Raw genomic sequence first — 14,134 nt, 5'->3', positions numbered from 1 at the left:
TCAAAAGGGGGCGGGCCCGGCCCCTCCGAAGCCACTGTGCCGCCGGGGAAGCTCCGGGCATCGCCGTCTGCGGCGATGCTGGGCTTCCCCGTGAGGCTTTTTTAGCGGGGCGCTGAAAGGGGGGCAGGGCACATTTTGCCCTTTAAAAATCGGGCAGGGCACAGCGCCCTGCTAAAACAGCCTAGCGGGAACACTAGTAATAAAGGAATAAGGAGTTGTGGGGCAATTCAGCAAAGTGCAATGTTGAATAGTACCAGGAATGAGTGTTGGGAGTTGTTTGAACCCAGGCCACAGATGTATGTGCAGAGTTATTAATGGCATTCTATGTTTGCAGTATTTTATACTGGATTTAGGAAAACACTGTAGGCAAAGACTTATATTATACTCACTCATTTTGTTGTATGATTGGCCCCTATTTATATCACTGTGGATTCCTTAAGGCCCCCGTGCACTATGCCTGGGGTAGCCAACCCTAGTCCTCGAGAGCTACCAACAGTGCATGTTTTGCAGGTCTCCTCACAGAATCACAAGTGAAGTAATTAGCTCCATCTGTTTATCTTTTAAAATGTGTCAGTGATTAATGAGTGCAGCTGTGCAGCAGCTAGGTTGTCTGGAAAATGTGAACAGTTGGTAGCTCTCGAGGGCTAGGGTTGGCTACCACTGCACTATGCGATTTGAGCCCAATTTCACCGGATTCGGATGGATCGGGCAGTGAAATCAGCCCAAATCGCATGTGCAGAAGTCCCATCCGACCCGATGCGCGTCCCCGAGCACATCGGGTCGGAGTCGGGAGGTTGGACGGGCTGCACATAAGATTTGGAAAATCTTGTGTGCGGGCAGGAGATGTGGCAGAGGGAGCCAATCGGGATGGGCTGAAGCAAGGAGCCGGGCAGGAGAGGCAGCAGGTGCACTGACCAGGGCGGTGATCGCCGCAAGCAGAGAGCCGGGCAGGGAGTTGTCAGTAGATTAGGTTTCACCTAATGTATGGGGGCCTTTACAGATCTATTTAAATAAAAGATAATTATTAGCTCAGTTTTATAGAAAGATTAAGTTTGTTTCACATGGCACAGCTTTTTCTTTCATCCACCAGAGAGATGAGTACTTGTACAGTACTTTCAATCTGCACTGAAATAAATGATTGCAATACTACCTTTTTATATATTTCCCAATTTTTATTAATAATCTTAGTCCTCTATAATGTTCCATAGTTAAGATTGTCTTCAGCACAAAAATAAAATAAAATATCCTATCAAGGCCATAGAGGACTAAGATTATTAATAAAATTGGGAAATATATAAAAAGGTAGTATTGCAATCATTTATTTCAGTGCAGATTGAAAGTACTGTACAAGTACTCCTCTCTCTGGTGGATGAAAGAAAAATGTAATTAAATGCTAAATGTATTATAATAAATGTTTAATTATGTAATGAAATGCTAAATTAATTATAATAGTGTTCGCGCTAGCCTGTCTAGTTTTTAAAGGGCAAAATGTACCCTGCCCCTGCTTAAAAAGGCTGCCTGTACTGTCGCTGGTTGAATAGATGCCATGCATATGCATCTATTCACATTAACGAGACCTTGGGGGAAACCCATCAGTGATGCTTGCAGGGCCACCCACATTGCTCTGCACTCATGCTGTCTCCGTATTCCTGTGCCCTGCCCTGATCCTAGCAGGATCGCTATATAATATGTAGAGTTTAAATGTGTGTGTGTGTGTATATGTATATATGTGTGTGTATATATATATATATATATATATATATATATATATATATATATATATATATATATATATATATATATATATATATATATATATATATATATATATATAATATATATATATATATATATATATATATATATATATATACCCAGAGTTCTTTAGTTGACTGCATCATGCCTGGTACTTAACCTGGCACTTACCCATGCTCCTTACCATGATTAATGCTGTGGCGTAGTCATCTTAAATTGCATCTCCAGGTTAATTTATTTGGATTTAGAAGTGTCTGCACAGACCACTATATTCACTTGTTGGATTCTTATGCTGTGTACACACGGGGGAGATATATTGCTGAGCAATATATGGCTGAGCAATATATTGCTCAGTTTCTCCTGTTCATCAGCGACCAGAGATGGTCGCTGATGAAAAAGAAACTGCCTGGGGGAGCCCGGCAGTGGTAATCAGCTGGTCGCAGGAGCATGTTCCTGCGACCAGCGATCACCACAGGGGCAAAAACGGGAGCGCTCACCCGGCGATATATCGCCGGTGCACACTCCCATTGCGGGCAATATGGTCGCTCAGCGACCATATTTCCCGCGATTTTGGACAAAATCGCCCCCGTGTGTACCTACCTTAAGTCCATTCCTATTTTTTATACTAATGTGATGACTTCAATTGAATGTCATAATTGTTTATTGAGGTGCTCACAGGAATAACAGCTACTGTCACAGGATAAAAGAAGAGGGAAAAGTATTCCTATTTTGAGGGCACTCATTGGACCAATATTCACCTAATGGTGTGTACACACGGGGGAGATATATTGCTAGCAATATATTGCTTGCAATATATTGCTGAGTAATATATTGCTCAGTGTACTTGCAATATATCTCCGCAATATATTTCTCAGCAATATATTGCTCAGTTTCCAGTTTTTTCAGAGGGACCAGCAATTTTCCCTGAAAATTGCTAGCAATTTTGACTAGATTTTTTTTACCCTCTATTTAATTTCATTTATGATTGACATGGGTTGTGGGAAGTCCTTCTGGAAGGGAGTAAAAGTGTATATGGTGTATATACAGATGTATCAGGGGTCATCTTTGTTAGGGCAGGATAATCTAGCGGCAGCAGCCGCTAGTGCCCCGCTCCTGCCAGGGGTGTGGGGGCACAAGACGGCCGTGCGGCCCCTGCCACCCCGACACCAATGCCCCCTTCATTTATATTGAGCCCACATACTATTGGTGTGGGGCAGCATGGTAATGCTCATGCTGCCCACCGATGGTGCAAAACACCATCGATGGGCAGCATGAACATAATCATGCTGCCCGACACCAATGCCCCCTTCATTTATATTGAGCCCACATACTATCCGTGTGGGGCAGCATGGTAATGCTCATGCTGCCCACCGATGGTGCAAATCACCATCGATTGGCAGCATGGACATAATCATGCTGCCCGACACCAATGCCCCCTTCATTTTTTCAATGTCACATACTATTGGTGTGGGGCAGCATGGTAATGCTCATGCTGCCCACCGATGGTGCAAATCACCATCGATGGGCAGCATGAACATAATCATGCTGTCCAACACCAATGCCCTCTAAAGACAGCCTATGCACTGACTAGTGCGGCTGTGGGGCGCGCAGGAGGTGTGGGTGCTGGCACAGTGGGGGGGAGATTTGCGCAGCAGCTTCTGTGCTGTATGCGCGGGCAGTGACGGAGGAGGAAGCAGGGGGGGGGGCGTGTGTCACGCTGTGACAGGGAGGGTGGGCGGGTCCCGGCCGGCATGTCACGCTGTGACAGGGAGGGTGGGCGGGTCCCGGCCGGCGTGTCACGCTGTGACAGGGCGGGTGGGCGGGTCCCGGCCGGCGCTGGACATAGTAGGTGTCAGTTGTCGCTGGTGCACAGTGCTTTGTGCACCAGCGATCAGCAATTTTTAGGGCGAATCGTAGGAGCAAGCTCCTGCGACCAGCGACCATGAAGGGCTGGCCGCAGGAGCGCGCTCCCAGCCATTTATCGCTGGCTGCACATTAAATCACTGGCAATATGGTCACTGACCGACCATTTTGCCAGCGATTTCATGACTAATTGCAGCAATGTGTACGCACCATAACTTTTTTAATAAGTTCTAATATTTACAGATTAGTTGCAAACAACATAATTAAAATGTATTAGAAGCTAGCGAGATACAAACATTTCTCTACCGTCCAATGGGATACTGGGCTTCACTACTATGGGGATTGAGACCTCCGCAGGAGAGACAGGCACATAAAAGAACTTTCAGTGTGGGTGCACTGGCTCCTCCCCTCAATCTCCCTCCACTAGTCAGTTTTGAAAAATGTGCCTCAGGAGAGGCAGTGCTTCTGGATGCTCCAGAGTTTTTTCCACATTTTTTTTTAAGTTTGTTATTTTGGGGCGCTGTGGTGACCACACAGCTGTCCTGCTTCGTGGGTGTCAGGGGAAGGGTCAGTCCCCGACCTCTTCAGGTGCAGAGCTGACCCTGCTACAGGACAATCCAGTCCTGCGTGGGACTTGTCACCGCACAGCATTGCGCTGTAGCGAGCAAGTCCCCTAGCCGCCGCACACCCCTGACAGGTCTGAAGACATCGGTGGTGAGTACAGGCTGGGGGTCCCACAAGGGGTCCCCGCAGCCATTTCTGGTGCGGCAAGACGACGGCTAGTAATGGCGGCTCTCCAGCAGGGACCGCGTGAACACCGCGTCTGAAACTGGCATAGGGGTGCTGCCGCTGGACCACCAGGGACACCCCTCAGGGTATATATATGATATATATTTTACACCTTTAATAATGTCAGTATAATTATATGTAAGCGCCAGCTCCGTGTAAGGGGGCGGGGCTTCACTCAGAGCGGGACCAAGCTCTGCTGGGCGTGCGCTGTCACTTCCTGCTTCTTCACACGCTGCCAGACTCCATTACAGGGCTCCTCACTGGCGTGGTGGATCCGGGTACTTGCAGCACGGCAGAGACAGCAGGTTTTTATAGCGATTTAGCGCTGCTGCGCTATCTAGCTTAGTCAGACACTGTGTTGTTTATATCACTGTGTTTAGCGTTACCAGCTCACCCAGATCTGTGAGTTCAGGTTAAGGGTGCACTTGGCTCCCCAATTGCTCTGTTTTTTCCCCACTGTTTAGTTACAGACACAGCATAAAGCAAGCACATAGTCTGTTTTCACTCAGAGGAAACACATCCAGCAGTGTGTGCACGTGTGTGACTGCGTGGGGGTTGTGTTTGTTACTACAGACATTGTAGTACTATCTCATCATGGTGAAAAAAGTTCACTTGTATGGTGTGTAGCACCAAGTTTGTGCCCAAGTCACAGTCCCAGGTTACTTGTGAGGCTTGTATGTCACCACAGCCCAGTAGTGCTGACACCCAGATCAGTGGGGTTCCCCCACAGCTTGCGGGGCAGTCGCAGGCAGACGAGCAGGAGCCTGCATGGGCTTCCAACATAAAGACCTTGTTGGATTCTGTGGCTTCACAGCTTTCCACTAACACTCAGCAAACGCAGAGGGTTCAGAGGGAATTGTCCATGTTAGCTGCCAGGGTGGATATTCTTCATACCCAAAATGTACCTCCTCCGCCCGCACAGCCTCAAAAGAGGCAGGCTACTGCTATGGATCCTGACACAGATGAGGACGATGAGGACATATTGGAGGAGGGTGAGGAGCATGGTCTGCAGGAACCAGCTCCTGAGACGGCAGTGCATGGTCCCGAGCCCCTTATCAGGGCCATTAGGGATGTTTTAGATCTCCCAGTAGAGGCATCCACAGAAGGAGATCCCTTCTTCATGACTCAGAAGAAACAGCCAGTGTACTTCCCTGAGCAGGCAGAGTTAGAAACTGCTTTCAGGGCTGCATGGCAAAACCCTGATAAGAGGTTTACTCTTTCAAAAAGGTTCACAAATGCATATCCTTTTGAACCTTTGGGCAGAAAGAAATGGGAGGAGCCACCGGTAGTGGACTCCTCTGTTTCCCGCCTCTCTAAGAAGGTGTTGTTACCAGTCCCAGGGGTATCCACCCTTAAGGACGGGGCGGACAGAAGGCTGGAAGCTACCCTCAAGTCCATATATACGGCTAGTGGGGCATCCCAGCGTCCAGTTTTAGCCAGCTGCTGGATGGCCAAGGCTATTCATACCTGGTCAACCCAGATTCAGGAAGGCTTGTTGGGTGACATGACTGTGGCCCAGATAGGGGACAGCCTGCGTCACATTCAGGATACCGCAAAAATCCTGTGCGAGGCACAAAAGGAATTGGGCGCAATAAACGCGCGCAATTCAGCCATGGCGGTTTCAGCCAGACGGGCCTTGTGGCTGCGGCAGTGGTCTGCAGATGTAGACTCAAAGAAGAGTGTGGAGGGTATCCCCTTTACAGGAGAATGGCCGTTTTGGCAGTGAATTAGACGGTTGGATTTCCAAAGCCACGGCAGGAAAATCTACCTTCCTTCCATCAGCCCCCACGGTTGCAAAGCGTACCTTCACAGGTGCTTCCCAGCAGTCCTTTCGTGGGAACAGGTTTCGCCCCAAGGCTAGGGGCGCCTCCAATGCCAGCAGGGGCACGAGAGGCAAGTTTAGGAAGCCTAACACCTCCAACACCCAGGACCGTCCAAATGCCGCGACTTCCTCTAAGCCTGCAGCATGACGGGGTTTTCCCGCCACGAGACTCTCGCGGTGGGAGCGCGATTGTTGCATTTCAGCCATGTGTGGGACGCCTCGGGTCTGGATTCCTGGGCCAGAGGTCTCATTTCTCTAGGTTACAGGCTGGAATTCGACAAACCCCCTCCCAGACGATACTTCAGGTCGGCACTTCCAGCATCCCAGGAAGATCAGGTGCTCCTTCAAGGGGCCATTACCAGGCTGCTTCAGTCTCAGGTAATTGTACCGGTGCCAGACACGGAGCAGGGCCAGGGATATTATTCCAACCTATTCCTGGTACCGAAGCCAGACGGCTCAGTAAGACCCATCCTGAATCTAAAGTCACTGAACCCCTTCCTGCGTGTGTTCAAGTTCAGGATGGAGTCCTTGCGCTCTGTGATCGCCAGCCTAGAAAGAGGGGAGTTCCTGGCCTCTATAGACGTCAAAGACACCTACCTACACATTCCTATCTGGCCCCCACACCAAATCTATCTCAGGTTTGCCTTGGGGAACGACCATTACCAATTCCGGGCGTTACCTTTCGGCCTGTCGACAGCCCCGCGGGTTTTCACAAAGGTAATGGCGGAAATGATGTCACTACTCAGGCTCCGAAGGGTGAATGTAGTGCCATACCTGGACGACCTGCTAATAAAAGCAGGGTCGGCGGAGGCTTTAAGCAGTGCTCTCAATCTGTCCATACAGGTTCTAAGAGACCACGGGTGGATCCTAAACATGCCCAAATCCTCGCTGGTTCCAACCCAGAGGATGGTTTTCTTGGGCATGATCCTGGATACATCAGAACAAAAAGTCTTTCTGCCGATGGAAAAGGTCACTGCAATACAACAGCTGGTCAGGGAGGTCCTACAGTCACCTCTGGTACAGATCCATCTTTGCCTCCGGCTTCTAGGCAAGATGGTGGCTTCATTCGAAGCAATACAATTTGGCCGCTTCCATTCCAGGACTTTTCAATTGGATATTCTGACAAAATGGTCCGGCTCCCCCCTGCAGATGCGCAGAAGGATTGGCCTTGCAACAAGAACCAGGATCTCGCTACAGTGGTGGCTAGATTCATCCAATTTGTTGGCAGGCAGACGGTTCCAGATCCAGGACTGGATTCTGGTAACCACGGACGCCAGCCTGAGGGGCTGGGGAGCTGTGACACAGGGAGTCCGCCTACAGGGTCGATGGTCTCCACTGGAGTCAGGCCTTCATATCAACAAGCTGGAGTTGAGGGCGGTCTACTATGCCCTGTTACAGGCAGCTCCATTGTTACAGGGAAAGGCGATCCAGGTCCAGTCGGACAATGCCACCACTGTGGCCTATATAAAACGGCAGGGTGGTACCAAGAGCATGCCTTGCATGAGAGAAGCGTCAAAAATTCTGTCCTGGGCGGAACAGAATGTCCAGGCCCTGTCTGCCATTTTTATCCCGGGGGTCGACAATTGGGAGGCGGACTTCCTGAGTCGTCACGATCTTCACCCGGGAGAGTGGGGCCTTCACACTCAAGTGTTCAATGCCATAGTGGATCTGTGGGGGCTCCCTCAGATCGACCTGATGGCTTCACGATTGAACCACAAGGTAGCAATGTACTGTGCACGGACCAGAGACCCAGGGGCGATAGCGGTGGACGCTCTCACCTGGACCTGGGATTTCCAATTGGTGTACCTCTTCCCACCTCTCCCATTGTTGGCTCGGGTGCTAAAGCGGCTCCGGCATCAGGGGACGGAGGCCATACTGGTGGCACCAGACTGGCCAAGAAGGGCCTGGTACGGGGACATTCAGGCCATGCTAGTGGAAGACCCGTGGCGTCTGCCCCTAAGAGAAGACCTGCTCCTCCAGGGCCCGTTCGTCTTCCAGGACTTACAGCGGCTACGTTTAACGGCCTGGAGGTTGAGCGGCAGATCTTAGTCCACAAGGGTCTCCATCCCTCTGTCGTCACTACAATGATAAAAGCCAGGAAGCCGGTGACGGCTGCTCATTATCATGTAATATGGCGCAGATATATTGCCTGGTGTGAGAAGAATGACTTGCCTCCGGCCAGTTTTCGATTAAACAGTCTGCTACGTTTCCTTCAGGCTGGCCTGGATAAGGGACTCAGATTGGGTTCCTTAAAGGTCCAAATCTCCGCACTATCTGTGTTTTTTCAGAAAAAGATTGCGGCCTTGCCGGAAGTGCAAACCTTCTTACAGGGGGTGCTGAGGATTCAGCCCCCCTTTGTGCCTCCCACTGCACCATGGGATTTGGAAGTAGTTCTTACTTTCTTAAAATCAGCCCGGTTTGTTCCATTGGAAGAGTCTGAGCTGCGACACCTCACTTGGAAGACTGTTGTTTTGCTGGCTCTAGCTTCGGCCAGGAGGGTGTCCGAGCTCGGGGCCTTATCTTGTCGGAGCCCTTACCTTGTGTTCCACAATGATAGGGCGGAACTCAGGACTAGACCACAATTCCTTCCAAAGGTGGTGTCAGGGTTCCACCTAAACCAACCTATTGTGGTTCCTTCTAGCGCGACACACCCAGATATACCAGATACCTTGGATGTGGTCCTCACCCTTAAGGGGTATGTCAAGCGCACAGCTAGGATCCGTAAGACGGACAGCCTGTTTGTGCTTTATGATGCGCAGAAGAAGGGTTTACCTGCTTCAACGCGTACCATTGCCAGGTGGATAAGATGTACTATCCAGCAGGCTTATGCATCAGCTGGTTTGTCGCTTCCTTTTTCAGTAGAGGCTCATTCAACCAGGTCTGTAGGTACCTCTTGGGCGGCTGCTCGAGGGGTGTCGGCAATGCAGCTCTGCAGGGCCGCAACTTGGTCAGGGCAACACACATTTGTGAAGTTCTACAAGTTTGACACCCTGGCCAGGGAGGATTCCCAGTTCGGGAATGCGGTTCTACAGCAGAATCCGCACGTTCCCACCCGTTCTGGTAGCTTTGGGACCTCCCCATAGTAGTGAAGCCCAGTATCCCATTGGACGGTAGAGAAAATAGGATTTTGGGTACCTACCGGTAAATCCTTTTCTCGTAGTCCATATGGGATACTGGGAGCCCGCCTCAGTGCGGCTTTTTCTGCTGTCAGACCTACTTTATTGTTAGGCTTTTTGCCTTGTTTTCTATAGGATAAATATGACTATAGATTTGTTCTGGTTACAGGTGTCCTCTTAAGTTGTTAGGATTCACCTCTTTTATATGTTTTTTGTTCGTTTGGGTGTGCTGGATGAATCTCACCACAATACATTATCACATACTCCTCACATGCTCTCCTTCGGCACAGTTTTTGCATTAACTGACTAGTGGAGGGAGATTGAGGGGAGGAGCCAGTGCACCCACACTGAAAGTTCTTTTATGTGCCTGTCTCTCCTGCGGAGGTCTCAATCCCCATAGTAGTGAAGCCCAGTATCCCATATGGACTACGAGAAAAGGATTTACCGGTAGGTACCCAAAATCCTATTTTTTTGTATACACAATCGTGAATAACGTGTTGAAAAGAAGTGAAAATAATTAAAATGGTGTGCACTTTATTATTGTGCTGTATAAATCCACTTGGTTCTAGGAGACCCTATTTACAGTAGTTACTGATACATATTCTCTCTGGTAATTAGAATTCTATAATTAGCTCTAGATTTATTGACGATGCTCCACTATAATACCACTTTCACACTGCCTAAACGTTTTAAAAACCGGTATTTTTAAACCGTATTTAAAACGGGTCTGAGCCTTCACATTGCAGTAGATTACAGTTTAAGTACCATTCACATTAGTCAACCCGTTTAATCCCCTGAACACATTTCAAGGCAGAATGCAGGGGAAAGCCTATCACAGGTCTGTAATCTGTTGTTTTTATTAAATACCGTTTCTCACTGCATAAATACGGCTCTGAAAAGTGTAGGACTCAGCTTTTTAAACGTTTTGAAATACCGGTTATCTTTAACCGGTAAATGAACTCTGGCGCTTTCCCACTGCAGCCTTAAATGTGTTGAAATGGGAAAAAAAACGGCAATATACCGTTTAACAAGTGCGGTGTGAAAGGGGTATCAGTATTAGATTACTTGTTATAGTAAGTATTTTGGAGACTCAATCTGCAGAATGATAACATTCATATATTGTTGCCAAATGTAGCCGGTTAGTAATGCAGGGTTCGCAAATACTCGTTATAGCGAGTATTTTACTCACTTTTGCATAGTGGGGACTCATTTTTCAAAGATGGCTGCGTCCCCTGGGACGCGCTCCGCCCGACCCGGCATTTAGCATGTTCTATGGAGGAGGGATCCTCAATTGCTGGCTCTGTGGTGATGCGGCTGCGTAGGAGACCATCTTAAAGGCCAACAGCATGCCGCAGGGCGGAGTCAGCGATGCGCATGCAAACGTTGTGGGAGGAAGCGGCGGAGGATGCCGCGCAGGACACCCGCTGCCGCTCTGCCAAGGTGACCTGCTGCTGGGATAATGGCAAGTTTACTGTCTGCTGTATTCCCGCGTGCTGAGCACTTCAGTGTGCGTACCCCCTCCTGGAGCTCCGGATCGTCTTAACCACCGTGACCGGGTATGCACATACAAAGTGGGGGCAGGGGCTAATGATGGGAAGCCAGTGACACTGTCTGTGCTGTGGAGACTGAGGAGGAGGCATGCTGGGGGGAAGGAGAGAGGCCACGGCTTAATGATTGCTGGGATGTGTGGGGGCTTAAGGGGAGGAAAGTGAAGTGGTGCCTGTGCTGTGAGGCAGCTGCTGGATTTTTGTTGTGGGGGCTCAGGTGTTATAGAATGACATGATGTGGGGGACTGACACTGCATAACTACGGGGATGCAGCGGCTATGGGGCCCAAGCTGCCCCCCCCCCCCAGTCACTAGTCACTGCCTTAAACACGCGCCACTTGCATCGGAGACTATCCCTCTGTCTGCCAGCGACAGCAGCTGCTTGCAGCCCCTGCTAGCCCACCAAGTTCCGCAGCCGGATGAAACTGTGCTCCCCGGCCCCACTGAAGAAAGCACCGCTGCGAACACGCTCCTCGTCCAGGGTCACCCATAGGGCAGACCAGCAAATAGGTACTTCTCCTATTCCTGTTCGTCGATGGGGGAGGCAGGCCTCTGGTCCCTGTATGTGTGTCAGTGTTCCTTTATAATAGTGTGTGTGTGTGTGTGTGTGTGTACCAATGTACCCCTAGACCCTGTACAGTGTGTGTGTCAGTGTGCCCCTAGACCTTGTACAGTATGTGAGTGTGCCCCTAGACCCTGTACAGTGTGTGTCAGTGTGCCCCTATACCGTGGACAGTGGGCCCCTAAACCTTGTACAGTATGTGTTTATGTCAGTGTGCCCCTAGACCCTGAACAGTATGTGTATGTCAGTGTGCCCCTATACCTTGTATAGTATGTGTGTATGTAAGTGTGCTCCTAGACCCTGTACATTATGTGTATGTCAGTGTGCCCCTAGAAGACACTGCACAGTGTGGGTCCCACAGTGTGGGTCCCACAGACCTTGTACAGTATGTGAGTGTGCCCCTAGACCCTGTACAGTGTGTGTCAGTGTGCCCCTATACCGTGGACAGTGGGCCCCTAAACCTTGTACAGTATGTGTTTATGTCAGTGTGCCCCTAGACCCTGAACAGTGTGTGTATGTCAGTGTGCCCCTATACCTTGTATAGTATGTGTGTATGTAAGTGTGCTCCTAGACCCTGTACATTATGTGTATGTCAGTGTGCCCCTAGAAGACACTGCACAGTGTGGGTCCCACAGCGCCTAACCCTAACCTTGCCTACCCTTAAGGTGCGTACACACGGGGGGGGGGGGGGGAGATATATTGCTGAGCAATATATTGCTCAGTGTCTCCTTTGAAAAGGAACCTCTGCTGGGGGAGCCGCAGAGGTAATTAGCTGGTTGCAGGAGCAAGCTCCTGCGACCAGTGATTACAATGGGGCAGAAAATGGGAGCGCGCACCCGGCAATTTATCGCCGGGGCACACTTCCATCACTTTCAATATGGTCGCCTGCGACCATATTCCCAGCGATTATAGCCCCTATCGCCCCCGTGTGTACACAGCATTAGTACCTAAACTCTCCTTCCTCACCCCAACCCGCCCCAGCATACTCGCAATCAGCATCCCGGCAGTTAGGATCCTGGCGCCTCTATCTTCACTGATGCCAGCTCTGATCTCTTGGCAGTAGTCAGGATGCCGGTGTTGGTACTGACGTAATTTTGTCCCCCCAAAGCAGTACTGCTTTACAAAACAGTTTTACCTTTCTTTCTGTTTAAGTTGTTAGATATTTAGAACCTTCATTTCTGTTGGGACCTAGAAAAGGTCCGGTAGGACCCCAATTTTTATAAGTGAGGGATCCCAGGGACCCATGTTTTTTGAGGGTTTTCGCGAACACTGGTAATGTGTCCAATACTTACTATACTGGGTGAATAATAAGTGTATGTGCAATCCAGAAGTTATTAGAATTTGAATATAATATATGTTGTTAATATAAAGTTAACACTAGTTCGCCTTCTTATTGGTGTATTAAGACAACATTATAACCATACTATTCCTTTTCAGGCAGCGCTAGATCCACACTTATAATATTATAGAAATCTGGGATAGCGCTAATGTTCTCACTATTGTGAATTGTGGCTAGCGCTGTAAATCTCCTGATTGTTATTGGAGACAGCGCTATGTTGACAAAAATGGTCTCTAATGACAGGGCTAACAATACTTACTATAACAAGTAATCTAATACTTATAGTGAAGCATAGTCAATACATCTAATGAGCTAATTATTGAATTATTTTAATTACCAGAGAGAATATGTATCACTAACTACTGTAAAGTAAATAGGGTCTCCTAGGACCAATTGGGTTTAAACAGCACTATAATAAAGGGCACACCATTTTAATTCTTTTCACTATTTTTAACACGTTTTTCACGATTGTGTATATAAAAAATGTTTATATCTCGCTAGCTTTTAATAATCTTTTATCTATATCAATAAAAGTTCAATTTTAATTATGTAATTTGTTTGCAACTGATCTGGAAATATTAGAATTTATTCAAAAAAATAGGTGAATATTGGTCCAATGAGTGCCTCAACATACCTGTAGGAATACTTTTCCCTCTTCTCTTATCCTCTCCAGGTTAAGTGCCGTGGTATTACTGCATGTGGTAACATTAGGCTAGATTGATGCACTAGTTAATGCACAGTTATTGCCTGATGTGTGCGTGGGGACATTTCCTGCTAAATTTGAGCCCCCCTTCCAATATGTATATCTTTCCTTTAGATTTATTATAAAGTTATTTTGTTGTGCTCTAGTCCTCAGGTGTCAGAGAAAAGATATTTATGGAGTCTTTGTACAGAAGTGGTACAGCCTGTAAGTTGATTAGGGTTTGGTGCCATCATTGAGGTGCATCAAGACCAATATGTAGTGCATCAAGTCAATATATTGCCTTTTTCCTCTAAGTTTATGCAAAATAACACTGTTGTTATGCCATTTTTCTGTTGAAGGACCCCAGCCAAAATGAGTTCCCTCTTGGAACGTCTTCACGCCAAGTACAGCCAGAATCGACCATGGCCCGAAACCATCAAGTTGGTCAGGCAAATCATGGTAAGAGTTGTGTCCGATAGTCCTAGTACTGGAAAAAGAAAATGGGGATTTAAGGGCTGGCCTATATATTTTTAACTGTCCATTTAACAAATGTGAGATTGTTAGGCATACATAATGCAATTATTGTCCCAATCCACAGGTTGTACCAATAGTCACACTGTGGGTGCAACCAATTGGTGATCAATTTGTACAGCTTGTCCG

General features: G+C 48.3%; 1 protein-coding gene across 4 annotated transcripts in view; it reads left to right on the top strand.

The window, feature by feature from the left end:
• The window catches only part of MED1 (mediator complex subunit 1), a 51,871-nt gene that overhangs the window by 3,489 nt on the left and 34,248 nt on the right, over positions 1-14,134 (top strand). For 3 of the 4 annotated variants that reach the window (XM_083147181.1, XM_083147184.1, XM_083147183.1), the window contains exon 2: positions 13,834-13,933. In XM_083147181.1, the coding sequence (XP_083003307.1) occupies positions 13,834-13,933 (100 nt within the window). Of the gene's footprint in view, positions 1-13,641; positions 13,700-13,833; positions 13,934-14,134 lie in introns of all 4 variants that reach the window. The other variant, XM_083147182.1, reaches the window with a different exon arrangement.

Source organism: Crinia signifera, chromosome 6 (genome assembly GCF_055691185.1).
Source record: "Crinia signifera chromosome 6, ASM5569118v1, whole genome shotgun sequence".
Classification (NCBI taxonomy): Eukaryota; Metazoa; Chordata; class Amphibia; order Anura; family Myobatrachidae; genus Crinia; species Crinia signifera.
This window is presented reverse-complemented; position numbering and strand designations above follow the sequence as displayed.